Genomic DNA, 26,921 nt, shown 5'->3' with positions numbered 1-26,921 from the left:
AATGACGCTACATTATACATATATTTTAAGTGTGTACAAAACCGTGATGGAGCTCACATTCTCGAGCTGGACTGTTCCCAGACATGAAAACATGCCGCGTGTTGAGAGAAAAGTAATTATGACTCAGACAAGGCAGTAATTACATCAGCATTACTTTGTATTACACTCTCCACATCAGACCTTGGTGAGGGTTAGGGTCTTCAATGTGTAATTATCTTTTAATACATTACATATTATGCTTTTGTCTATGATATAGTTATAATCCATGACATTCCATGGTTATTGTTTTATATTTAGGTCTTTTAACTTCCCAATATTGATCTAAAACAACATAATAAAAGACACTGGTCACGCTAGATAAATAATAACTCATGCAAAATTGTTTAGACCATGTTTTTTATTAATATGTGCCATTTAATAACAAAATACTCTTTCTTTCCCCCACAGAATTGCCGGCTGAAGAAGGTGAGCAGCCCAGTTCACTTTATTTTGTGGTTGATATTTAGTTCTTGTTGTTCAACTAATTGTATTTTGAATGTTTTCACATCAGGGAAGTCCTTATGGGAGCTTGTGCTGGAGCAGTTTGAGGATTTGTTGGTTCGAATCCTGCTTCTGGCTGCTTGTATTTCATTTGTAAGTAAATATGTTCTCGTATCACATTATTGCGTGAACTCAAATTAATTGTGCCGGATTTTCGAAGAAAAATATAGAAGTTTAGACGTGTTTGTTGGGATGTAATACAAGCATGAGCTGCCGTGGCATCGCCAATTGAATATAGTTTTTATCTAAAACTCAAACTCCATGGCATAAATGAAATAAAAAGGGCACTGATGAGTCCTTCTCTAATTAGTGATTAATAAATGCACAACAACAAACATAAAGCTGTTTTTTTACACTATGATAATGCAACTCAGTGTGAAAGTAGTTAACGTTTTCAGAAAACAGTTCAGAGCCTCCATCCGACTGTTAATAAAGTAATAACATTTAAAAGGCAGATTTTTATGCATGCTTTTCCTTTTGGCAGTCTGAACTAGCCTTGATTTAGTTTTTGTTTTGTCTCTGTAAAGTTTGTTTTAAAATGATAGGAATAATTGAAGTATATTCAAATGTCAAATATCACAGTTCCTCCATCTGCCTGAAATGTACTGTTTTTAAGGAAAACATTTTAAAAATAGCTATTTTTATTTATAATTTTCAATTTTATAGTCTGAACAAGCCTTGATTTTGTCTCTGTTAAGTTTTCACTGTTTGACAGAGTTTGACTGATCCATTTGGGCTAGAACATATTTGTGTCAAAAAGAATATAAAATTTTCGAATAATATACATTTCGCAGTACTTATCGTAACCATTTCCAATATCGCGCAGACGTTGGCCTGGTTCGAGGAAGGCGAGGGGACCATCACGGCGTTCGTGGAGCCGTTCGTGATCCTCCTGATCCTTTTCGCTAATGCTATTGTTGGAGTGTGGCAGGTGAGTGATTAGTTTGCACCAGTGGAAAGTTTCTCCTGTAATGCTGTTCAATTACATCTGTGGATCAGCGTAGTAAAGTGCGTGAGATATTGACCTTACAAGGCCCTGTACCTGATCTTTTCTCTGTTCAGGTTTAGGAAAACGCCTAGTGTAGTTGTAAAAGCAGCTTTTTGTGGGAAAAAATATATACTGCTTTGCCTGGAATGTTCCATGGTAATGTTTATCTCTCGTTTATTCAATTACAGGGGTTTTTATTGCCACAAATACTTGGTTTGGTGGAGTCAGATGTTTGTCTCTATGGAGATTGTAAAGACTGATGCCATTCTGTGAAACATTCAAGGCAAAACTAGGCCCTAAACTTGCATACTTCCGCTTTAAGTCTATCGCTCACAAGGGAATGAAAATATGGAACAAAACAACAAAATAATGTCCATCAATTCTCATTATTTTTGTTTGTATTAAATATTCTAAAATGAACAGTAGACGACAGGGCTCTAGACTAACCCTTTTCACTGGGCCGTCCTTATTATTACGTAGATATTTCTAATACAAAAGCAAAATGATCAACTTGTAGTACCAATAATTGTAAAATGGGCCATGGAGACATCAACATTAGTGCAAGGACTGAAAACGGACCAAATCACTGACTAGGACGATTCACACGGGAATAGAAACAGAGATAAAAGTAACCCTTTGTGAATAGGGCTTAAAAATACAAATTCAATTCAATTATTGAAATATTTAAACGTTGATGTATGGGCACTTAAACTGAGTACTGGATTCTACAGTGACAAAACACAAAGTTGAAAATTTGACACATGCTATTAAAATAAATACTTTTTTTTTTATTGCCATACCTCTCAGTCCTGCAGTTTTGTTTTAAAGACATTATTTATGTAGTATTTTCTCTTGTTCACAGGAGCGTAACGCAGAGAATGCCATCGAGGCGCTGAAGGAGTACGAGCCGGAGATGGGCAAAGTTTACCGTCAGGACAAAAAGAGCGTCCAGAGAATCAGAGCCAGAGACATCGTCCCTGGAGACATCGTGGAGGTGGCAGGTAAGCACGAAAACAACCACTGGGTTTGGACCGGGTTTAGACCCGTTTTAGTCCTGCTGTTTTATACTGTACATAATTTAGACCTGCTTTAGTCCTGCTGTTTTATACTGTACATAATTTAGACCTGCTTTAGTCCTGCTGTTTTATACTGTACATAATTTAGACCTGCTTTAGTCCTGCTGTTTTATACTGTACATAATTTAGACCTGCTTTAGTCCTGCTGTTTTATACTGTACATAATTTAGACCTGCTTTAGTCCTGCTTTAGTCCCGCTTCAGGCCTGCTTTAGTCCCGCTTCAGGCCTGCTTTAGTCCCGCTTCAGGCCTGCTTTAGTCCCGTTTCAGGCCTGCTTTAGACCTGCTTTATTCCTGCTTTAGACCTGCTTTTGTCCCGCTTCAGGCCTGCTTTAGTCCTGCTTTAGTCCCGTTTCAGGCCTGCTTTAGACCTGCTTTTGTCCCGCTTCAGGCCTGCTTTAGACCTGCTTTATTCCTGCTTTAGACCTGCTTTTGTCCCGCTTCAGGCCTGCTTTAGTCCTGCTTTAGTCCCGTTTCAGGCCTGCTTTAGACCTGCTTTTGTCCCGCTTCAGGCCTGCTTTAGTCCTGCTTTAGTCCCGTTTCAGGCCTGCTTTAGACCTGCTTTATTCCCGTTTCAGGCCTGCTTTAGACCTGCTTTTGTCCCGCTTCAGGCCTGCTTTAGTCCTGCTTTAGTCCCGTTTCAGGCCTGCTTTAGACCTGCTTTATTCCCGTTTCAGGCCTGCTTTAGACCTGCTTTATTCCCGTTTCAGGCCTGCTTTAGACCTGCTTTAGTCCCGCTTCAGGCCTGCTTTAGACCTGCTTTAGTCCCGTTTCAGGCCTGCTTTAGACCTGCTTTATTCCTGCTTTAGACCTGCTTTTGTCCCGCTTTAGACCTGCTTTTGTCCCGCTTTAGACCTGCTTTAGTCCCGCTTCAGGCCTGCTTTAGACCTGCTTTTGTCCTGCTTTTGTCCTGCTATGGACCCGCTTTAGTCCTGCTTTAGTCCTGCTTTAGACCCGCTTTAGACCTGCTTTAGACCTGCTTTAGTCCTGCTATAGACCCGCTTTAGACCCGCTTTACTCCTGATTTTAGACTTGCTTTAAACTTGCTTTAAACTTGCTTTAGACCTGCTTTAGAGTTTAAACTTTGCTTAGGCCTGCTTATAGACCTGGTTAAGACCTGTTTTAGACTTGGTTTGTAGCCTTAGACATGGTTGATTCCTGGTTTAATGTTTATTTATCTCTGGTTTAGTCCTCTTGTAGGCCCCTCGTTTCTCAGATGTTTCAATCTAATCTAAAATAATACCGGGGCATCTTTGTTTAGATGTTCTTGGCAAATATCTGGAGCTGTGTACATGCCGCTCTCTCTCTCTGGCTCTTTCTCATGGAAATACTGATACAAACCCAGGGCTTTTGATTAGTACAGCCGCAGAGCACACTTTTTGTGACACAATTAACAATATTTCCTGTGAGGTGAAGAGTAGAGCCTATGGATATGGTTTAGTAGTGGGCGATATTTGACAAAAATCTATAACTGAGATGTATATATATCTATATATCTATCTATATCTATCTATCTATATCTATCTATATCTATCTATATATCTATATATCTATATATCTCTATCTCTCTATCTATCTCTCTCTCTATCTATCTCTCTCTATCTCTCTATCTCTCTATCTCTCTGTCTCTCTGTCTCTCTGTCTCTCTGTCTCTCTGTCTGATTAATTTGACAGCCATTTCATCGTTATGAGGATACTTTTGTCAATATTACCCACTCTTAATCTGGAACAACAATTGCAATATTAACCATTTTATGATCTATCTCACACCTCTAACATTCTATATATTTATTTTTATGTTGGGACTGCATCACATTTTGGTATTACATCTGCCAAAGAAAGCTGCATTGTACCAGAGCATTGTCACGTCTGGGGCCTCTGGACAAAACTTGAGACCTTTTATCAGAACGTAAAGCTGGAGCTCCTGATTTTAAAACCGCATAAATCTAACTCATCTCCAGCTTTAACAAAGACTGAGAAGTGAAACTGGGACGGACAAAAGCTGCAAAAGAGAAATCCTATTTTATTAGATACAGACAGTAATATATGTTTTACTACTACTACTACAGGGGGGAAACAAAATGCACTCACGTTACAAGAAGCTGTATCTTTAACTGTGCTGAAACCAGGAGTGTAGTGAAGAGAAGAATGATTATTGATTTAGTGTCTTACCTGATCACATTAACATTCTTGTATGTAACATTAACATTCTTGTATGTGTGAAGATGGCAGTTCTTTCATTACCTTATGCGGGCGGTGGAATTGTTGGAATGTTTGTCTGACGTGAAGCCTGTTCTGGAGAGCGTTCTTCTGTTTAGTCCTGACGTGAGACACCTGAAGGAACAGTCTGGATTAGTCTTAATCAGCCTTGCTCTGCTCTGAGTTTATGCTTCAATACATTTAATTGAATACGTTTCTATCATGTACTTATGTAGCCATTTGAGCTGGACTATAATATGATTATTCACTTGAGTGAGCTGACTCAACCTTTCAGAAAGAATGTGCTAGTAATAATGATAATAATAATTAAAATAAATTGATAATAATATTACAAATAATAATAATCATCTGTTTTACCAAATAATTGTAGTTTCTTTGTTATTGCCACTAAAATGTTACTTCAGTTAGTTTACAATTTGCAACGATTAGCAAACAGCAATGGGACAAGATCAAAATGCCACTAATTTGCATTAAATATAAATGGGCAGGCGAGAAATGATTTCACTGAAAAATAATTCTTAATCTTTATAAATTGTATTTATTTTGGATCGCGCCTGAATCACGTTGTTCAGATGTTGCTCAAAGGCCCGTTTCTTCTTCAAATCATGTCTTCAAATGTAAACATCTCGTCTTTGATAGAACTCCTCTGTTTTGTCCCACTGCCCCGTTTCCTCCCCCAGAATAGCAGCAGAATCTTCATCAGGGAATTTCAGCAGTTTTTTTTCTAGGCCACGTTCAAACTGTGTGTGTTTCAGTCACAGTCACAGTTTCCGGACCCTGGGAGCGAAGACAAGGAGCATTTTTAGACAAATTATTTTTACCACAGCTTTGCCAGCGTTTTATTTACACTGCAATGCCCTCGTCATCATCTCGCTCCGAGCTGTATTCACATGGATTCCTGCATGTTTGTGTCGTACATTGACGTAAAGAAAATTGTACTTACTTGCCGTTCTTTGAAAAATATAGACACCGGGTTGGGATGTCACGATTTAAAATTCTAGTATAATATGAGAATAAACATCGCAATTTAACAAGTATTCCGCAATATCAACATCACGACACAAACAACAATAAAATCCAAAATTGTCTTTCCTTGTTTTCTTAAGACATTACCGCTCCTCAACATGTGACCTGCTTTATGAAATTAAACTTTTTGAATGAACGATTTGGCATAAATTGCAAGATTAAAAAAGTATTTTACATTTAGGTTCACTTTTTTGAGGAAAGGCTGAGCAAAAAGGACTTCATTTTGCTTCTAAAAATTATCACATTTCTTTTAATCGAATTAAAAAAGACCTTATTAAGTTCGAAAACTGTCACTTTTCTATAAATATAAATAAAATAAACTTGCATCTCTCCTCCTAAAAATGTCACAATTATCGATTGACCTACTAATCATGACCTTAACGCGGGTCATACACATGTTAAAGAAATGTTACATAAAAAGCACACAAATGAAAATCTGCTGCTTTGAACGATCGATCATATATTTAGAAAAATGAATTTGTCTTCTTTATGAATTATAATTTATGCTTTCTTATCAGACAAAAAACTGTCTTCTGATTTGAGGAAGACTTAAATGCATAAGGAAGTTGATGGACAAGTCATTTTGGATCAATACTGTGGTTTAGAAATAATGATCTACTATATGCAATCATCACTAAATATCTGATAGGACTTCTTTAAATAGTCTTTTGTATTAAACTATTATTAAACTATTTCATTTAATGATGTGGTTTAGAAATAGTTGAAAATATCCCGCAGGATGTCATCAGACCGTTGTAGAGACTGTTGTGTTGTTCAGCCAGAGCAGCCGGTATGTTTAAGCCAGAGTAAACAGTTTATAACCCTGTGTGAGTTTCCAAATGGAAGAATGCGACCCCCAGTTTCCCCAGAAGAAGAACACTTCCTCTGGTGTCAGGGAGGGATTCATATTACATTCGTATCAGCCCAATTCATTCAGACTTTATTCATTCACTGATGATGGAAATCACTGGAAATGGAACCGATGTGTTATTGCGAGGATGTTGAGAGAAATCGATAAATGTGATTAAGTAGATCACAGTGTAAAAACATCTGATTTGAGCTCAATGTACTCTGAAAAAAAACTAAACCTGAATGTAAAGTGCTTCCTTATCTGTTCTGTTCCCACAAAAATGAAACTAATGATTCAGGAAGTTTGTAAAGTCATAAAGTAGAAGAAACTGGAGCAGCTGTGGTTTATTACACAATGTGAATGATGAATTTGGCTGTTTGGTTCTGGTGCAAGTCGTGAATAAATGCAAGATTGTGAGGTTTTCTTTCATCTCACAATAACTGTAACTAGGGTTGTCATGGTATCAAATGTTAGTGTTACGATTATTGACTAAACGGTGAAATATTTAATTTTCTTTCATTCCCGTGGTCTAATATCCCTCAAGTTTGTTACGAGCTTTACAAAATTTAATTATCCAAAAGACAAAGTTAAGTTAAATATGACTAAAACAGCCAGATAAAACAAATGATTTACATTTAGGTCCATGTTTTGGGCTATATACTGAACACAAAATGCATCGTTTTGCTTCTAAAATTGTCACGATTATAATTTTTGGGTTCTTACGGTTATACTGTGACCTGATTTATCACGATTATCCATAATTATAACTCTAAAATGTAATATTAGTTGACATTTCCTTCACCAATACCAGTGTCTGGGCTTCACAATATACTGTCACAAACGTAGTGAAAACTGCATACACTCTAGACCGGCGACATGTTTCCTCAGGCGCCATGGTAACGCAGCAGTCGGTGCCTCAGCCTCACAGCAAGAAGGTCCTGGGTTTGACTCACTGGCGGCGTGAGGTTTTTCTGTGGGGAGTTTGCACGTTTTCCCCGTGTCTGTGCAGGCTTCCTCTGGGGGCTTCGCTTTCCTCCCCCCTCTTTCTTACGAAACTTTATTGAGCGTCTACTTATGATGTCATAAAGCAGACACTATGTTCTTGTGTTTTAGGATTGTAGGATTTTTGACACGTTTCCACTCCTTGACACTTTCACCGATTTCAACAAGTTATACCTCTTTACGATCGCTTTCACAGTCTTAGGAGGCTATTGCTTTTGACATTTTTGCATACCAGAATATTTTTTAGTATTTGAAAAAGTAAATTGCTAATGCTAATGCTAATGCTAATGCCTGCCTAGTAAGGTGTTCCTCGAATACATGTGCTATGGCGTCAGGCCATATGTTCCACCGCCCCTGCGTTGCTTCAAGTGCCAGTGCTTTGGGCATATTGCAGCGGTCTGCAGTGGGAAGCAAAGGTGTGGTAAATGTGCAGGAGATCACGAGTATGGGAAGTGTGATGAAGGAGCTCAAGTGCTGTAACTGTGGGGAAGAACATAGCTCTGCCAACAGGGATGCAAGTTTAGCAAAAGAGCTGCTGAGGTGCAGAAAATTAAGGTCTTAAGGTATATCCTATACGGATCCAGTCAAGAAAGTTTCAAGTAATGAGGTTAAAGTAAATACAGAGAGACGAGCCAGCGCTGCTCCCAGCCAGAGCGAAGTGAGGGAAGCCAGCGTGGCTCCCAAGAAGTGCGCAGGTTCCGAGTGCGCAGGTTCCGAGTGCGCAGGTTCCAAAATTAAGGAGAATACCCTGGTTGTGGATAGAGAGGATTTTATGCTCTTTATGGTGGATGTTATAAACTGAGCTGCTTAAACTCAAAGCAGAACTGAAAGGATCAGGATCATTGCTAAAGCTGCAGGAATATTCCTTGGAACAAAAGAGCTTGATTGGGCAGAAATAGAAAACAGGCTAAAGGTGGGGTGATGGAGGTCTACTTTTGGGGAATCCGAGTGATCAGAGTGAAGAACTAGAGGTGGGGGTGGTCTCCTGTCCTCGCCCAGTCTCGTAGATGCACGGCTGCCAAGCAACGACCTCAGTGGAAATATCAAAGCCTAAAGAATGAAGCCTAAAGGAAAGCGGAAGAGTCGGCCCTGGAATAAAGCCGGCCGGACTCTGAAAAATGAGAGTCTGACCAATTTTCACAGATTTCAACAAGTCATACCTCTTTACGATCGCTTTCACCGTCTTATTGCTGCTGTTGCTTTTGACATTTGTACACCTTGTACTTTTTTCAGTATTATTATAGCAAAAGTAAATTAATTAGCGTTAGCATTAGCGTTAGCATTAGCGTTAGCGTCTCTGTTGCTAGGTGACGGAGGTACAGGGAGGAGGGGGTGCAGCCGGCTCTCTTTGTCTGCTCAGGTCTGCGTTCAGCACAATCTTGCAATTTGTCAGGACAAACAACTACTGAGCGTCGTTGGTATGCCGCAAAACGCAGCAGAAAACATGGACGGGGCGGGAAGGCGGTCACGCAGGAAGGCGAGAGCCATCATCACCGCTAGTGCGGCTTTAATGTAATTTGTTGTCAATTAAATCAGACTTTTTATCTTAAGTAGGACTACCGGTACTACTTACACACATGTAGTACTCTTACACACATGTACTTTTACGCAAGAACGCAGACACTCACAATGGCTTCAGCCATTGCACATTATCTAGTTTATTTTGTTATTTGAAACTATATGTAACGCTTAGGTAAATGATGGTGAATCTAGAAAAAGTGAAGGAACAATTGTTAACCTGTTACCATCCACCTATTTCGCCCTGTGCACAATGGTTGGACACACCCAAATGGCATTGCTTATTAAAAGAGGATCTTATGTTCCACATGCAAGTGTGATGCATCATTAGAAAGCTTAGGCCTTCTAGTTTCTGCAGATTTGCACATGACACACTGTCAGGGCTTCAGAACTTACACTACAGAGGCCCAAACATGAACAAAACATCCTTTTTTTAGTCTCGCCAGAATATTGTCAATTTGTAATGGTCCTGAGCATGACATACTTCATTGTGTGCATATGCTGTTCACTACATGATGTTTATCTTGTTGACAACAACTGTGTAAAGTTTCAGATCTCTGGGAACAGACATCTTGGTGCTGTTGACCATTTTGTATCAAAAAGTATATTCGGAACAAGTGATCCAAATATGTGCCAACTGTGCCAAACTGTTTTATTACAATTTTAGCTCCTCTATGATCATAAAACATACATTTTGATGTTTTGTAGGCCACTAATACCCATTATAACTGCTAAAAACAATGAATGTGTAAATATGAGTTTACCCATGAATTTCCCATATCGAGGTGAAAAAAATAATAATAATAATAATATATTTATTTAATTTTTCTATTGGTATAATAATACATATATCTAACAAAATGCGCGTCCAAAAGGCTAATAAAATCAGAAAACGTGATGCGTAAAATCTAGTCGCCAAATACCGAAAAATCTACGCTCTGACAGCCTTACGCATGTGAATACAGACGATTCTGTATGAATAAACCCTTAGTCCCGCATTCGAAAGCTATTCTTATTGGCTAGAATAATATGTCAATCAAAGTCTGCTACGTCACACTTAGCATGAGCTATGTGGCTAAAAACAAGATTGATGCGCGCGTCGGAAGCGGCGCATTTTTTTCCCTCGGAGAATGTAAAAAAAAAACCTGTGGACAGAAAAATTGGTGGATGGTCTCATTCTGTAGTTAACAGTCTGAAGAAAAGATTGATGCCAAACACCGTCTTATAAGTCAAACGGGTCATTTGTTATGGACGGAGAAATGCGCCGGACGAGCCTTAATTCTGACCATCGTCAGAGAAGAAAACTTTGTTTACTTGACAATATCTCGAAATCGGATAACTTCAGGAAAAATACAAGTGGATATTGTTGTTCTGTGGATCCTTACAGAGAGACTGAGCACAAGAATTTACAGATTGAAAGCCGTTTCGTCCGTCATAAACAGCAAACAGGACATGCGTTTGTAAAAGTTGAGACTTTCTCACAAACTATTGGCAATTGCTTATTGGGGCATATTATTCAATGTAAATCAATGAAATATTTGTTTTGTTGAGAAAATAAGCTTTAAAATGATGTATAACTTTCTGGTATTCACCACGGAAATAAAAGTGATGATGTAAGAGAACTTTTGTAATTTGGAAAATGTTTGCCGGCGCGCAGGTGGAAAAAGAATGCGGATGTTATTATTTGTAGTTTGATAAGGAAAAGGGGTGAAGTTCAAGACGTTTAGACTTCTTCCCATTCCTCTTTGAGACATGTTGAAAGAACTGTTAGCATCATTGTTTTCTCTCATGAACATACTCTAATAAATCCATCCATTCATTCAATCTTGGTTAAAAAAGGTCAATAAAATGCTCTTAATGCAGTGAAAACAGACACAGCAAGAGTTCACGGCGTTACTGGGACTGCAAAACAACCACAAAATATGTCTATTTAAATCGATGCACTTTCTGGCCCTGTTTTTACTGTTTTTGTTTTACTGTTTACTGTTTACTGTTTGCTAGAAGAATTTTTACTCTTTTACAGTCACAAGACGGTCGCCACGATTTGCCACAGCTCTATTCATAGCCCACATTGGTCACATCTGCTGCCCGTGTCCAACCAGGAAGTCAAATGATCAACTTATGAACTATATACCTTTATAAACTCAAAAACAATCATGTTTTGCTGCGTGTATTGTGTAGTCTCGCCTCCATATGCTCTTTAAAGTGCCTCTGACAAGTTGAACGACTCATTGAATTAAAATGCAGTGAAGATAAATCTATTTCTAATTTAGCTGACAATTACAACGATGTTTTCACAGAATAGCACATTTTTTAGGTTTGTAATTTCACTTCCTGTTTGTAATTGATGACATCACAGTTTTGTTTTTGTTTTTTTTAATTTACCCAGCAAACACTGAGAATAAACTCCTAATGTCACCATTTTATTTGACGAATAAGAATATATGAGGGCACCTTTATTTTGCTGAATTTATGTTTATAAGGTCAAAAAAAGTTGTTTGTTTGTGTAAATTCCGCATAAACTTTGACTTTAAGTGTCCCTGGTGTGATGTCACTTCCTGTCATTTTCTACAGATTTTTCTCCGTTTTCTCCACAAATACCTACTTGATTGGTGTAAAACTATAATCAATATGTACAACAGGTTTAAATACACCAAATAAAGTCAGTATGAGAAAATCGTAAGAATCTGTCATAGGCATTTTTAAGTTTTAGGAATCAGCCTTTGACCTGACGCACAGCACTGACTTTTCTTGGTTTGCCGTCTTCTGTTTCCTCAGTTGGAGACAAAGTTCCAGCCGACATCCGCCTGACGTCGATCCGGTCCACGACTCTGCGCGTGGACCAGTCGATCCTGACTGGAGAGTCTGTGTCGGTGCTGAAGCACACGGACCCGGTGCCCGACCCCAGAGCCGTCAACCAGGACAAGAAGAACATGCTCTTCTCTGTAAGGAACTCAGACAGACGACTGCATTCGTTTCACCCGGACGGTGCAGTCACTTTGGAGTTTCCAGATAGTGACGATGTGATGTCAGTCCAACAGAAATGTGTTAAAACATGTCTTTGAAACATATTAGGCCGTAGTTATTTTATTTTATTGGTTTACGGATTTTTAAATTAAATATATTGAATAGGCGGGCGAAATATAATATAATTTCAATTTCAAAAGATTTTTTCTTCCGGGTTTGCCCAAAATGGACCACGGGAGGAGAGGGGGGGGGGGAGACGCGGCATGCAGGAGATTTAGCGTGATTTACACTCAGAACTCACACTTCTAAGTGTTCAGCCTTAGTCATGGCAAAACGCACTGGAGAAAATGTGGTAAATGGGTTTAAAATGTGTATTTGCGATATAAAGGCGGAGGAAACGGGAGCGCGCGCTCTCGCCAGGACCGCGCAGGGACGACGCTGCTCTGCCACGCTTCATGCGCTCTTATCTTTTGACTAAATACCGCTTTTTATATTTCATTTAATGCTATTTTGTGTTGTCGGCGGTACTTTATTAAAAAAAAATGATAATAATTAATTTTATTTATATTGTATAAATCATTCATCTAAGTGCGGCGGATCCGTAAACCAAGTAATAAAATAACTACGGCCTTAGTTGAAGGTTAATTCTCAGACAAATGGGAAATGTCTCAAGTGAATCTCGAAAGTGCAGCAATATCAGCTTATACCTTTTATTTGGAAATCTACATCGCTTTTTGCACTTTTTAATTTTTAATCAGCTGTTTTTGTAGCTTTTATCATATCAACAATAATCTTCGGTCTTTAACACAACAATATTATTATTTTTTTTTATATAATGCCCATCTCTTGTTTTAATCAAAGAAAAAAATATAAACTACTTTAATCTCTTTTTATTGTTATTATTGTCCTACACATGTTTAAATACTGCTATTTAGAAGTTGGTTAAGAAAAAGTATGCTTTTTTTCTTTACTCAAATTTAGTTTTGAAGCAGAATAACTGCCCTAATGTCTTTATATTGTATAAGATAGAGTTTCGCTTCACCTCAGTTTTGTGTAAATGTGTTGGCTTACTGGATTTGACATACAAGAGCTTTATTCAAGAGATATTTTGGCATTTATTCAGCCCAGCCTTGATCTATAATAGCGGTCTAATAAAAGCACAGGACCCACTTGGAGTATTGATGAAATGGTGACGCCAGAGCAGTTGTTGTATTCTGTTCAAAAGGCCGCGGCTCAAAGGACGAGCTCATGACTTATTTAACAGCACATTTCAGCAGCGACAGTTCTGTCTCTGCTGGAGAACGGTGCGTCCACTACTGCAAATCTGTGCAATCAAAAGATGAAGAGCGTCTTAGACCTGTACATGTCTCCACTGTTGAATCTTTGAAGTGAATATGAATCTTATCACATTTCAGACTTCTGTGGGGCATAAAAATCAACTTGTTTTGCATTCAGAGGCTTTTTTTGTTATGTTTTTTAATTATTCATTCAAAATACAGCTAAAAATAGTTCTGTGATACTTAAAACCATTTACAATTTCACCTTTTGTCATAATCTAGTTCAGCGTTTTTCAAATTTACATGGACACCTCTTTATTATTATAGTGTTTTTTGTCATTTGTACTGTAGCATTTTTCCCAAAATTGTTTGCTCTTCCTGGAGTAATTTCTTCATTAAAACTACCTGGCAATAGTGTAGTCCTAATTAAGACCTGGAGGTACTCGGAGAACCAGATCTTTTCTTCAGTGGCACTGAGTGTAAAAAGTGAATCATCGGCCGCCATTTTCTCTTCTTAATACATTCTGTCTAGTTTCAGTTTGTGGCTTGTCCCGGCAGGAAGAGCATCCGGGAGTTAATCCACATGAGCAGCAGTATTCTGAGTAATATTATGTTTTAGTATTGTAGAAAAGGTTTCAACAAGGTTTTAGACTTCCAAACATTGTCAATGATGGAACTGGTTTGAGCTGCAGCTTTTATTCAATCCTGAGCTCAAACTGGTTCTGCTTAAACCATTTTCATCCGCTCCAGTCCACTTCATTTATTCAGCACATTTTATAAACAGAAACGTGTAAAGTGCTGCGCACAAAACATTAAGTACACTTATTCTCTATCAGTGCTCCTAACCTTAATGATATCATTAATAATAAATAAATAAATAAATAAATACACACAAGACAATAAAATACTAATAAAAAAAATAAAAAGCCGTAAAAAAAAATCTTAAAACGATAATTAATGGCTAAAAAAGAAAGGAATAAAACTGTAAAAAATTAAACAAATAAAACAATTGAAAAATAAATGGAATAAACCACACAACTCGCGTGGTGTTAAAAGCCAGAGAATAAAAGTGGGCTTTCCATCAGCTTGAAAATTGTCTGGATTTCTGTGTCCAGTGTTAAACTACGACAACTCCTGGATGAATGAGCAATGTGTCATTTTTATAGTTTTTATTTGTGGTAAACATTATTAGGAACATGGAACATTCACATTGAGACTTTCCAACGTCAGGGCAATAATTAATGGGCCGGTACACAATTTTGAACTTTGAGCACAGAATTAAAACGTTTCATAATGAAAGTTTGCTACGCCCTTTTAGTCTGTTCTCTCACTGACGTTGAACCGTAACAGAGAAACACGCGTCTGCGAAAGAAACAACGTGTCTGAATGGATCAAATAACTGATCAACTGAAGAGATATAAGTCAAGTACAGGGCCTCGAGGTGTTTAATTGAACTACAGCACGTTTGTTTTGTGATGTTGTTCTCTGACTCCTCGGTCTTCTTCTGTCAGGGCACAAACATTGCAGCGGGTCGAGCCATCGGAGTCGTGGTGGCAACCGGGGTCCAAACGGAGATCGGGAAAATCCGAGACGAAATGGCGGCGACGGAACCAGAACGCACTCCGCTGCAACAGAAACTCGACGAGTTTGGAGAGCAGCTGTCCAAAGTGAGGACACGATTTTTCAACATGTGAACAAGTGTTTTCCTTTGTGACTTTGGGTGAAATGTCCTTACGTGCGTCCTAGTGCCTTACAAATGAACAAAAAGTAGAATTGCACTGCTTTCATGGCCTTTTCACTCTTTGTTAGGAAAGAAACTATTGCATTATGGGTCAAACACAAACTCATTTGTTGTGCTTTTGTCCTTTGTCTATATATATATTTTAACCCATTTACTCAGTTCTTTTTCATCCCAATATATTAGTAATAATTCATGGACAGCATAATCCAATGGAGTAATGCTTAAGTAGTAATGGATGATGGTTGTCATGTTGCGGTTCTTAAAACATTGTAAAGACTTGTTTCTGCTGCAGGTGATCAGTGTGATCTGTGTGGCTGTGTGGGCCATAAACGTGGGCCACTTCAACGACCCGGTGCACGGAGGCAGCTGGCTCCGAGGGGCCGTCTACTACTTCAAGATCGCTGTGGCTCTGGCTGTGGCTGCCATACCTGAAGGTACAAGAAGTATTTCAAATGAGGACAGTATTACACAACGTAAAGATAATGTTTTCTGATAGTTTGTGCATGGAAAATACAAAATAATTTAAAGTTGAACACACTGATCTCTTTAAGAGTCTTTCAAAGGCTTTTAAACAGGAGAATAATAATGGAGACAATTGCAAAAATGTGTATGTAAGTGGTCGTTTGTGGAATTGAACTTTCGTTTCCTCTTGGCCAGGAGCCTCTTGAAAACTATAGTGTTTTCTAGTTTGTTGTTTTTTTGTGTGTGTGAAGTTTATCATTTTCCACACCTTTTTATTTTGTTGAATGAGTGTTTAAACTGTGTTCCTTGGGCTGGAATTGTCCCTACATTTTGGATGAAAGGTTTGTGTTGATGCAGTGCTACTTCCTCTTTCTTTTCAACTTTTCTTTTTCCAGTGGCTGCAACTGGACTGACTCTGATATATATTTGACACACGTTCTATCCCACCAAACCAAGTCATACAGTCATCAAGTCATCTGCTCCTCTCGCAGGCCTCCCCGCTGTGATCACCACCTGCCTGGCCCTGGGCACGAGGCGAATGGCCCGAAAGAACGCCATTGTGCGCAGCCTCCCGTCCGTGGAGACTCTGGGCTGCACCTCCGTCATCTGCTCCGACAAAACGGGGACGCTCACCACCAATCAGATGTCTGTGTGCAGGGTACGTTTGCAGACAGATGCCATTTCACTGGGATATGTCTGACATTAAATAATCTGATTTTGAGTAGATAAGTTTTTTTTTAAATTTGTTGCTTTTTTTTCAGAATGTGGAATTATTCTTTTTTTACTGGACAAAAGGGGGGGGAATCGAAATCATCACAATTCAAAACCTCTTTTCTCAGTCCATGGCACGCTTGAACTATTAGTTGACGCTTATTTAAATATTCGATTAGTGATGATTAATCAATGAACTATTCAAAACTAGATTCATATTCTGAAATCAAACCATCTTAACTCGTGTGACATGTAGCCGTTTTCTTTGCTGGGATTTTACTGATCTAATGTGTAACTAAACTAACACTGGAGACTCGGCCTTGTGGGACCCGTGACTCGACTCAAACATACTTGACTTGGTAGATTTGGAGGGTGGTGACTCGAGCTGAGGTCCAGGCACGAGGACTTGGACTCGTAGAAGAAGGACTCGGACTTGAATAGTTTCAGCTCCTTGTACTGCCAACTTTTGTGTATCTTCTTTAAAAAGTTTTTAATGGTGTTTTTTAAGTTCAAAGTTAGTTTAAAGCTGTGAGTTCAAAGCAGGGCCATTGAGTGAATGCAGAGAAGATTTTTCTTAAAACTAGAACCTGGTCTTATGTAACTACATTGTCCTGCTAAAGAAATGAACCTGAACTCTGTTTTAGAGGATAAGGACTTGACTTGAAGTCAGCCTCAAACAATGGACTTGGACTTGGACTTGAACAATGGGAACTTGGACTTAGGTCTCCCAGTTTAGGTCTGAGTCCAAGGACTTGACTCAGACTCAACTTGGACTCAAACAATGTGGACTTGAGTGCGACTCATAGGTCTGAAGCAATAAATTGACAAATTGCAACGTTTTGACCATGAAAATAATTCATAGTTGTATTGTATTTTTTGTTGTTAATGTATTGAAGTCTTGATGTATTAGAGATAATCTTTTGACTAGTTGACTGCTAGAATAATGGTTAGTTGCAGCCCTGGTGAGCTGGACTTGGACAAATGGTGGCTGGACTCCTGCATGTGACTAACCCAGAGCACTAACCGGACTAATGTTTGTAGATGTTTGTGGTGGAGAAGTCGATGTCTGGAGACCAGTGCACGCTGAGTGAGTTCACAGTGACTGGATCTACATACGCTCCAGAGGGAGAAGTGTGAGTCTGTTTAACCTTTACTCTAACCATGACACTGCTTTACAATGTGTGCTTTTCTAACGCAGAGACGGTAGAAGCAAACATTATGAACTAATAATACTTCTACACAAGTTATATTATTATTATTATTAGGAAACAGTGACCCAAAGCATTTTTCAAGTAGGAGTAAAATGTAGAGAAAAAAGTTAATGCAGGTTTCATAAAAATGAGCAAAAAGGAAGTTGCCACAACCAGAATAAACTTGAATGTTTATGCATTTCCCCTCAGTTTTAAAGACGGTGCAGTGGTGAAGTGCAGTGAGTACGAAGGACTGGTGGAACTGGCCACGATCTGCGCTTTGTGTAACGACTCCTCGCTGGACTTCAACGAGGTAACGGGAGACAAACGCCTGTCATTTCACATCCTTTTCTGCTTCTTCATTCAAGCCCATCTTGTTTTCCAGGCCAAGGGTTTGTTTGAGAAAGTCGGCGAGGCGACAGAGACTGCCCTCTGCTGTCTGGTGGAGAAAATGAACGTGTTTAACACTGACCTGAGAGGACTGAGCCGGTCCGAGCGCGCCACGGCCTGCTGCTCCGTAAGTGTCTGTCTGCGTTCGGGTTTGGCACTGGTCAGCACGAATGAACATGTCAAAACCACATATTCTGCATTTTGACTGGTGAAAAGCCCTGTGAAAGGGACGCTACATATCTCAAAATAGTATTATCACTCTAGAAACCTCATGGTGCTTAGGAAAACTTTTAGGAATATACATTTTTCAGAGCAAAGTTTAAAGTTCTTGCTTGATTTTGTTGATCTATTAAATCCAAAAAAATGTAAAGATGGGATCAAGATTTTGGACTCTCAAAGACTCTTTACAATACAAGAAGTAACAATGGTGTAAAAATAAAGGAAATACAGGTTCAAACAGTCGTGTTTTGAGCTTTGATTTGAACTTCTATAATGAATCTGTTTATCTGGGACGTAACATAACATCATTTGCTGCTTGATTGTGTAAACTTTAGCTTAACTGTGCCTCCATTTCCATTTCAACTCAGTAGTTTAGTTTGGAACTTGATTTGAGCTGATCTATAATGCAGCAAATCCTGAAACAAGTCCAAATCTTTACAACGACCCCAGGACTCTAATAAAAGAATAAATAAACCAGCTTTCATTGACGACATTTTAGTTTTCGCGCAAAACTTTTTCCACATTCATAAGAAGTCATGTGTGGCCAAATAACACTACAATTATTTATTTCATTTGTTTTATTCATCCCTGCAAATTGAAGAGTGCAGTTCAACAAAAATATAAAACCACACACATTTATAGAAGCACTTTAACCAATATACAATAAAGGTAAAACAAAACTGGTAATAAATCTATATGGGTCTGTTGTTTGCAGTTCAGAGGAAGGGAAACTCCAAAAACAAAGGGAGAAAAAAAACATTTATACAGTTAAAACACATTTAAGACATTTAACAAATCAGTAAAAATTTTCAAAAACGGTATGATTAAAGCATGTGTTTTGTGACCAGAAGGTTTGTGGTTTGATTTTAGTCTTCTGTAAGTCACCTCTGCAGATGCCATTACAATAAATAACGAGTAAAGAGATTGGATGGATCAAGTCAAAAGTCCTTTATAGAGAGACCTAATGTTCTTGTACATTGTTTCAGGTGATCAAGCAGCTGATGAAGAAGGAGCTCACCCTGGAGTTTTCCCGAGACAGGAAGTCCATGTCCGCTTTCTGTTTGTCCAATAAACTCTCTCGCTCAGCCACAGGATCCAAGATGTTTGTGAAGGTAAAAATACGGGCCCTTATTATGAAAGCCGAGCCCTCTTTTGGCTGCTCAGTGTGGCGTTTTGTGAGTGCGCTGGATTCATCGTTGTCAGAGCTTTCACACCAAAGGGCAAGAAGGATTTGTTCAAACCCAAATGAGGACAAATGTTTGGATTAAAGTGACTCTAAATTCAGAAAATATTTGAACTGCAGCGCTCGGGTACTACAGTTTGAGACATGAGTAGATGTAAGGAACACGCAATTAAAATGGTCACAAACATCAAGATACAATTTACATGTGATTTTACAGTTTAGATTTCTCATTTATACTTCAGTTCTTCTCTCCAGTGTTAATGCTCCTGGGCATAGCACTGTGCAATTTATTAGATTTATAATTATCATTTCAATTATTGCTCTATACAAGTGTTGTAATCAAAAGTACAATTAATAACCTTCTGTTCAGAAAGAGACGTGCGTTCCTTCTTGGGTTGAAAATAACGTTTATTTTAGCAGTCGACAAGTCAATCAATTATTACTGAGATTGAGATTATTGAAATAATAGTTTTACATTTTGATTTAATAATGCCACTGTTATGTGATTTAGAGTCTGAAAGTCCAAATTACAATGATCAAAATGCGACTTTTTTTAATGTCGACTTTTTAATGTCACAATTCATCGGTTAATCGTAGCCATAGTTATATTTTTTTACCTCTCAAAACCAGGAGCAAAGCCACTTTTCGAATCGAAGTGTCACAAAACATTAGTAATAAATCGTAGTTGGCCTATACTTTCTCCGCTTTTTTGTCGAAAGCATGGTTTGAAATAATCGTGATTTAAATGACGAGCCCAATATACGTGATTATGAATTTTGCCTCAACAATATTATAAAACACGAATTGTAAATCCAACTACAGAACTAAATAATAAATAAACGCTGTTAAACCTTGGCACTCTCTGGAAAATGCGTTTCACTTCCAACACTTTGGAATGTTTCATTTTGTCCATCTTGTGAGCAGTTTGTCCTTCCTGTCTTGTTAGGGAGCTCCCGAGAGCGTGCTGGAGCGCTGCAACCACATCCGCATCAACGGCACTGGCCGCGTGCCCATGAGCAAAGCCGTGAGGGAGCAGCTGCTGTCCACGGTGCGAGAGTGGGGATCGGGCCGGGACACGCTGCGATGTCTGGCCATGGCAACCAGAGACTCGCCGCCCGACATCAAATCACTCAATCTGGAGAACTCTGCCGCCTTCGCCGACTACGAGGTGAGGAAACCGTGGTCATGTTCTGTTTTATTAAGGTTACAGTAGCGAGCACATTTATGAACAAAATCATCTTTAGAATTAGAAAATGTTTAGTTAACTATCTTTTTTTTTTGTCAGTGTGCAAATTCATTAAACTTTACAAAAGAAAAGAGGAGCTTCACCTGATTTAGCTACTGCCACGTTCACTCATCAGTAAAGGGCTTAACTTTCTCTGTAATAAAGTCAAATCTGTCCTGCCTCAGCACAGATATATTGGAAAAAAACTCTGCTCTGGCCTCTGAAAGTTGTGAAAAGCGCTTAAATAAAAACATGAAGAATAAGGATCAACTTTTAGACGGTAAAAATCAGGTACAACACATTTATACTCATTATGTGCTAATTATGCAAAGCTATTTCCTTCCAACAATTCAACACTTCTTACGCTGCTGTGAGAGAGAAGTTGTTGGACTTATTTTAAGGTTCTATGTCCATTTAGATAGACCTGATTACTACAGAGATATGAACCTAAACCAGGTCAAAGTTTAGTGAATTCAAACATTGTGACTGATTGTGTCCGTCTCCAGTCGGACCTGACGTTCGTGGGCTGCGTCGGGATGTTGGACCCGCCGCGAAAAGAAGTTCTGAGTGCAGTGAGAATGTGTCGCCAGGCGGGAATCCGAGTCATCATGATCACAGGTGAGAGAGGATACTTACCAAACATCAGCCATGAGTTACATCACAGCCATTACAGGGTTCAGAATAAGCGGTATCGCATCGCAAAATGCGACACAATTTCTCTCAAATGCATTCGTCAGAAAAAAAGTTTGTTTGTATTCGAGCTTTTGCGATACAAAAATGCGTGTTCAATTGCATAACCATCCATCCATCCATCCATCCATTTTCTGCCGCTTTATCCGGGGCCGGGTCGCGGGGACTCCCAGACTTCCTCCTCCCCAGACACTTCCTCTAACTCTTCCCGAGGCGTTCCCAGGCCAGCCGAGAGACATAGTCTCTCCAGCGTGTCCTTGGTCTTCCCCGGGGCCTCTTCCCGGTGGGACATGCCTGAAACACCTCCCGAGGGAGGCGCCCAGGCAATTGTGTAACCAAAGCGCCTAAAAGTACTGATCACTTGTCAATCGATCTTCAATAGAGGCATGACACATGTAGGACGCTGTGTTGACATGACACATGTAGGACGCTGTGTTGACATGACACATGTAGGAGGCTGTGTGGACATGACACATGTAGGACGTGTGTTGACATGACACATGTAGGACGCTGTGTTGACATGACACATGTAGGACGTGTGTTGACATGACACATGTAGGACGCTGTGTGGACATGCCACATGTAGGACGCTGTGTGGACATGACACATGTAGGACGCTGTGTGGACGTGACGCATGTAGGACGCTGTGTGGACATGACGCATGTAGGACGCTGTGTTGACATGACGCATGTAGGACGCTGTGTTGTCATGACGCATGTAGGACGCTGTGTTGACATGACGCATGTAGGACGCTGTGTTGACATGACGCATGTAGGACGCTGTGTTGTCATGACGCATGTAGGACGCTGTGTTGTCATGACACATGTAGGACGCTGTGTTGTCATGACACATGACACATGTAGGACGCTGTGTGGACATGACACATGTAGGACGCTGTGTGGACATGACACATGTAGGACGCTGTCTTGACATGACACATGTAGGACGCTGTCTTGACATGACACATGTAGGACGCTGTGTGGACATGACACATGTAGGACGCTGTGTTGACATGACACATGTAGGACGCTGTGTTGACATGACACATGTAGGACGCTGTGTTGTCATGACACATGTAGGACGCTGTGTTGTCATGACACATGTAGGACGCTGTGTTGTCATGACACATGTAGGACGCTGTGTGGACATGACACATGTAGGAAGCTGTGTGGGCATGACACATGTAGGACGCTGTGTTGACATGACACATGTAGGACGCTGTGTGGACATGACACATGTAGGACGTGACACATGTAGGACGCTGTGTTGACATGACACATGTAGGACGCTGTGTGGACATGACACATGTAGGACGCTGTGTGGACATGACACATGTAGGACGCTGTGTGGGCATTACACATGTAGGACGCTGTGTTGACATGACACATGTAGGACGCTGTGTTGACATGACACATGTAGGACGCTGTGTTGACATGACACATGTAGGACGCTGTGTGGACATGACACATGTAGGACGCTGTGTGGACATGACACATGTAGGACGCTGTGTGGACATGACACATGTAGGACGCTGTGTGGACATGACACATGTAGGACGCTGTCTTGACATGACACATGTAGGACGCTGTGTGGACATGACACATGTAGGACGCTGTGTGGACATGACACATGTAGGACGCTGTGTGGACATGACACATGTAGGACGCTGTGTGGACATGACACATGTAGGACGCTGTCTTGACATGACGCATGTAGGACGCTGTGCGGACATGACGCATGTAGGACGCTGTGCGGACATGACGCATGTAGGACGCTGTGCGGACATGACGCATGTAGGACGCTGTGCGGACATGACGCATGTAGGACGCTGTGCGGACATGACGCATGTAGGACGCTGTGCGGACATGACGCATGTAGGACGCTGTGCGGACATGACGCATGTAGGACGCTGTGTGGACATGACACATGTAGGACGCTGTGTGGACATGACACATATAGGACGCTGTGTGGACATGACATGTAGGACGCTGTGTGGACATGACACATGTAGGACGCTGTGTGGACATGACACATGTAGGACGCTGTGTGGACATGACACATGTAGGACGCTGTCTTGACATGACACATGTAGGACGCTGTCTTGACATGACACATGTAGGACGCTGTCTTGACATGACACATGTAGGACGCTGTGTGGACACGACACATGTAGGACGCTGTGTGGACACGACACATGTAGGACGCTGTCTTGACACGACACATGTAGGACGCTGTGTTGTCACGACACATGTAGGACGCTGTGTTGTCACGACACATGTAGGGCGCTGTGTGGACACGACACATGTAGGGCGCTGTGTGGACACGACACATGTAGGACGCTGTGTGGACACGACACATGTAGGACGTTGTGTGGACACGACACATGTAGGACGCTGTGTTGACATGACACATGTAGGACGCTGTGTGGACATGACACATGTAGGACGCTGTGTGGACATGACACATGTAGGATGCTGTGTTGTCATGACACATGTAGGACGCTGTGTGGACATGACACATGTAGGACGCTGTCTTGACATGACGCATGTAGGACGCTGTGCGGACATGACGCATGTAGGACGCTGTGTGGACATGACACATGTAGGACGCTGTGTGGACATGACACATGTAGGACGCTGTGTGGACATGACACATGTAGGACGCTGTGTGGACATGACACATGTAGGACGCTGTCTTGACATGACACATGTAGGACGCTGTGCTGTCATGACGCATGTAGGACGCTGTGCGGACATGACGCATGTAGGACGCTGTGCGGACATGACGCATGTAGGACGCTGTGCGGACATGACGCATGTAGGACGCTGTGCGGACATGACGCATGTAGGACACTGTCTTGACATGACACATGTAGGACGCTGTTTGGACATGACACATGTAGGACGCTGTGTGGACATGACACATGTAGGACGTTGTGTGGACATGACACATGTAGGACGCTGTCTTGACATGACACATGTAGGACGCTGTGTGGACATGACACATGTAGGACGCTGTGTGGACATGACACATGTAGGACGCTGTGTGGACATGACACATGTAGGACGCTGTGTGGACATGACACATGTAGGACGCTGTGTGGACATGACACATGTAGGACGCTGTGTGGACATGACACATGTAGGACGCTGTTTGGACATGACACATGTAGGACGCTGTTTGGACATGACACATGTAGGACGCTGTGTGGACATGACACATGTAGGACGTTGTGTGGACATGACACATGTAGGACGCTGTCTTGACATGACACATGTAGGACGCTGTGTGGACATGACACATGTAGGACGCTGTGTGGACATGACACATGTAGGACGCTGTGTGGACATGACACATGTAGGACGCTGTCTTGACATGACACATGTAGGACGCTGTGTGGACATGACACATGTAGGACGCTGTGTGGACATGACACATGTAGGACGCTGTGTGGACATGACACATGTAGGACGCTGTGTGGACATGACACATGTAGGACGCTGTGTGGACATGACACATGTAGGACGCTGTGTGGACATGACACATGTAGGACGCTGTGTGGACATGACACATGTAGGACGCTGTTTGGACATGACACATGTAGGACGCTGTGTGGACATGACACATGTAGGACGCTGTGTGGACATGACACATGTAGGACGCTGTTTGGACATGACACATGTAGGACGCTGTGTGGACATGACACATGTAGGACGTTGTGTGGACATGACACATGTAGGACGCTGTGTGGACATGACACATGTAGGACGCTGTGTGGACATGACACATGTAGGACGCTGTGTGGACATGACACATGTAGGACGCTGTGTGGACATGACACATGTAGGACGCTGTCTTGACATGACACATGTAGGACGCTGTCTGGACATGACACATGTAGGACGCTGTGTGGACATGACACATGTAGGACGCTGTGTGGACATGACACATGTAGGACGCTGTCTTGACTTGACACATGTTGGACGCTGTGTGGACATGACACATGTAGGACGCTGTGTGGACATGACACATGTAGGACGCTGTGTGGACATGACACATGTAGGACGCTGTCTTGACATGACACATGTAGGACGCTGTCTGGACATGACACATGTAGGACGCTGTGTGGACATGACACATGTAGGACGCTGTGTGGACATGACACATGTAGGACGCTGTCTTGACATGACACATGTAGGACGCTGTCTTGACATGACACATGTAGGACGCTGTGTGGACATGACACATGTAGGACGCTGTGTGGACATGACACATGTAGGACGCTGTGTGGACATGACACATGTAGGACGCTGTTTGGACATGACACATGTAGGACGCTGTGTGGACATGACACATGTAGGACGTTGTGTGGACATGACACATGTAGGACGCTGTCTTGACATGACACATGTAGGACGCTGTGTGGACATGACACATGTAGGACGCTGTGTGGACATGACACATGTAGGACGCTGTGTGGACATGACACATGTAGGACGCTGTGTGGACATGACACATGTAGGACGCTGTGTGGACATGACACATGTAGGACGCTGTGTGGACATGACACATGTAGGACGCTGTCTTGACTTGACACATGTTGGACGCTGTGTGGACATGACACATGTAGGACGCTGTGTGGACATGACACATGTAGGACGCTGTGTGGACATGACACATGTAGGACGCTGTGTGGACATGACACATGTAGGACGCTGTCTTGACATGACACATGTAGGACGCTGTCTTGACATGACACATGTAGGACGCTGTCTGGACATGACACATGTAGGACGCTGTGTGGACATGACACATGTAGGACGCTGTGTGGACATGACACATGTAGGACGCTGTCTTGACATGACACATGTAGGATGCTGTGTGGACATGACACATGTAGGACGCTGTGTGGACATGACACATGTAGGACGCTATGTGGACATGACACATGTAGGACGCTGTCTTGACATGACACATGTAGGACGCTGTCTTGACATGACACATGTAGGACGCTGTCTTGACATGACACATGTAGGACGCTGTCTTGACATGACACATGTAGGACGCTGTGTGGACATGACACATGTAGGACGCTGTGTGGACATGACACATGTAGGACGCTGTGTGGACATGACACATGTAGGACGCTGTGTGGACATGACACATGTAGGACGCTGTCTTGACCTGACACATGTAGGACGCTGTCTTGACATGACACATGTAGGACGCTGTCTTGACATGACACATGTAGGACGCTGTCTTGACATGACACATGTAGGACACTGTCTTGACATGACGAGTCCCGCTGCTGTCACAGATCGCGAGTCTGAAAGTGGGAGGAGCCACGTGCGGTAAAGTTAGCGTCAGATCCACAGATTCAGACTTCTGAGATCAATAACTCCCAAAAAATAGCATGATATTTCTTCTTTAAGTTCATTTGATATGAACAGAAACTATAAAAGCACTTCACTCTTCCATTAGCTTTTTGAATTGAATTGAAAGTACATTTTTAGCTTGTTATTTTGTAATTCTTCCGATTATAATCTGATCTGAATAATTATCAATACATCAAATATCATTTTCTTCATTGTTTAACTGACGATTGACCCTAGTTTTTCCCTCCTTAGCTGTGGTGGTTTGAATCAAA

At 41.2% G+C, this 26,921-nt stretch overlaps 1 protein-coding gene across 1 annotated transcript in view; it reads left to right on the top strand.

The window, feature by feature from the left end:
• The window catches only part of LOC140376996 (sarcoplasmic/endoplasmic reticulum calcium ATPase 2), a 36,201-nt gene that overhangs the window by 2,476 nt on the left and 6,804 nt on the right, over nt 1–26,921 (top strand). The window contains exons 3-16 of the mRNA XM_072462243.1: nt 448–465; nt 551–633; nt 1,367–1,471; nt 2,391–2,529; nt 11,998–12,164; nt 14,975–15,130; nt 15,497–15,638; nt 16,158–16,324; nt 17,419–17,510; nt 17,778–17,880; nt 17,953–18,084; nt 19,163–19,288; nt 20,306–20,527; nt 21,091–21,202. Of these exons, the coding sequence (XP_072318344.1) occupies nt 448–465; nt 551–633; nt 1,367–1,471; nt 2,391–2,529; nt 11,998–12,164; nt 14,975–15,130; nt 15,497–15,638; nt 16,158–16,324; nt 17,419–17,510; nt 17,778–17,880; nt 17,953–18,084; nt 19,163–19,288; nt 20,306–20,527; nt 21,091–21,202 (1,764 nt within the window). The remainder of the gene's footprint in view (nt 1–447; nt 466–550; nt 634–1,366; nt 1,472–2,390; nt 2,530–11,997; nt 12,165–14,974; nt 15,131–15,496; nt 15,639–16,157; nt 16,325–17,418; nt 17,511–17,777; nt 17,881–17,952; nt 18,085–19,162; nt 19,289–20,305; nt 20,528–21,090; nt 21,203–26,921) is intronic.

This window comes from Eucyclogobius newberryi, unplaced genomic scaffold (assembly GCF_026437365.1).
Source record: "Eucyclogobius newberryi isolate DKJ021-1_F unplaced genomic scaffold, fEucNew1.0.hap1 SCAF_4, whole genome shotgun sequence".
Classification (NCBI taxonomy): Eukaryota; Metazoa; Chordata; class Actinopteri; order Gobiiformes; family Gobiidae; genus Eucyclogobius; species Eucyclogobius newberryi.
The sequence above is the reverse complement of the archived record's forward strand: the minus strand, read 5'-3'. Positions and strand labels throughout refer to the sequence as shown.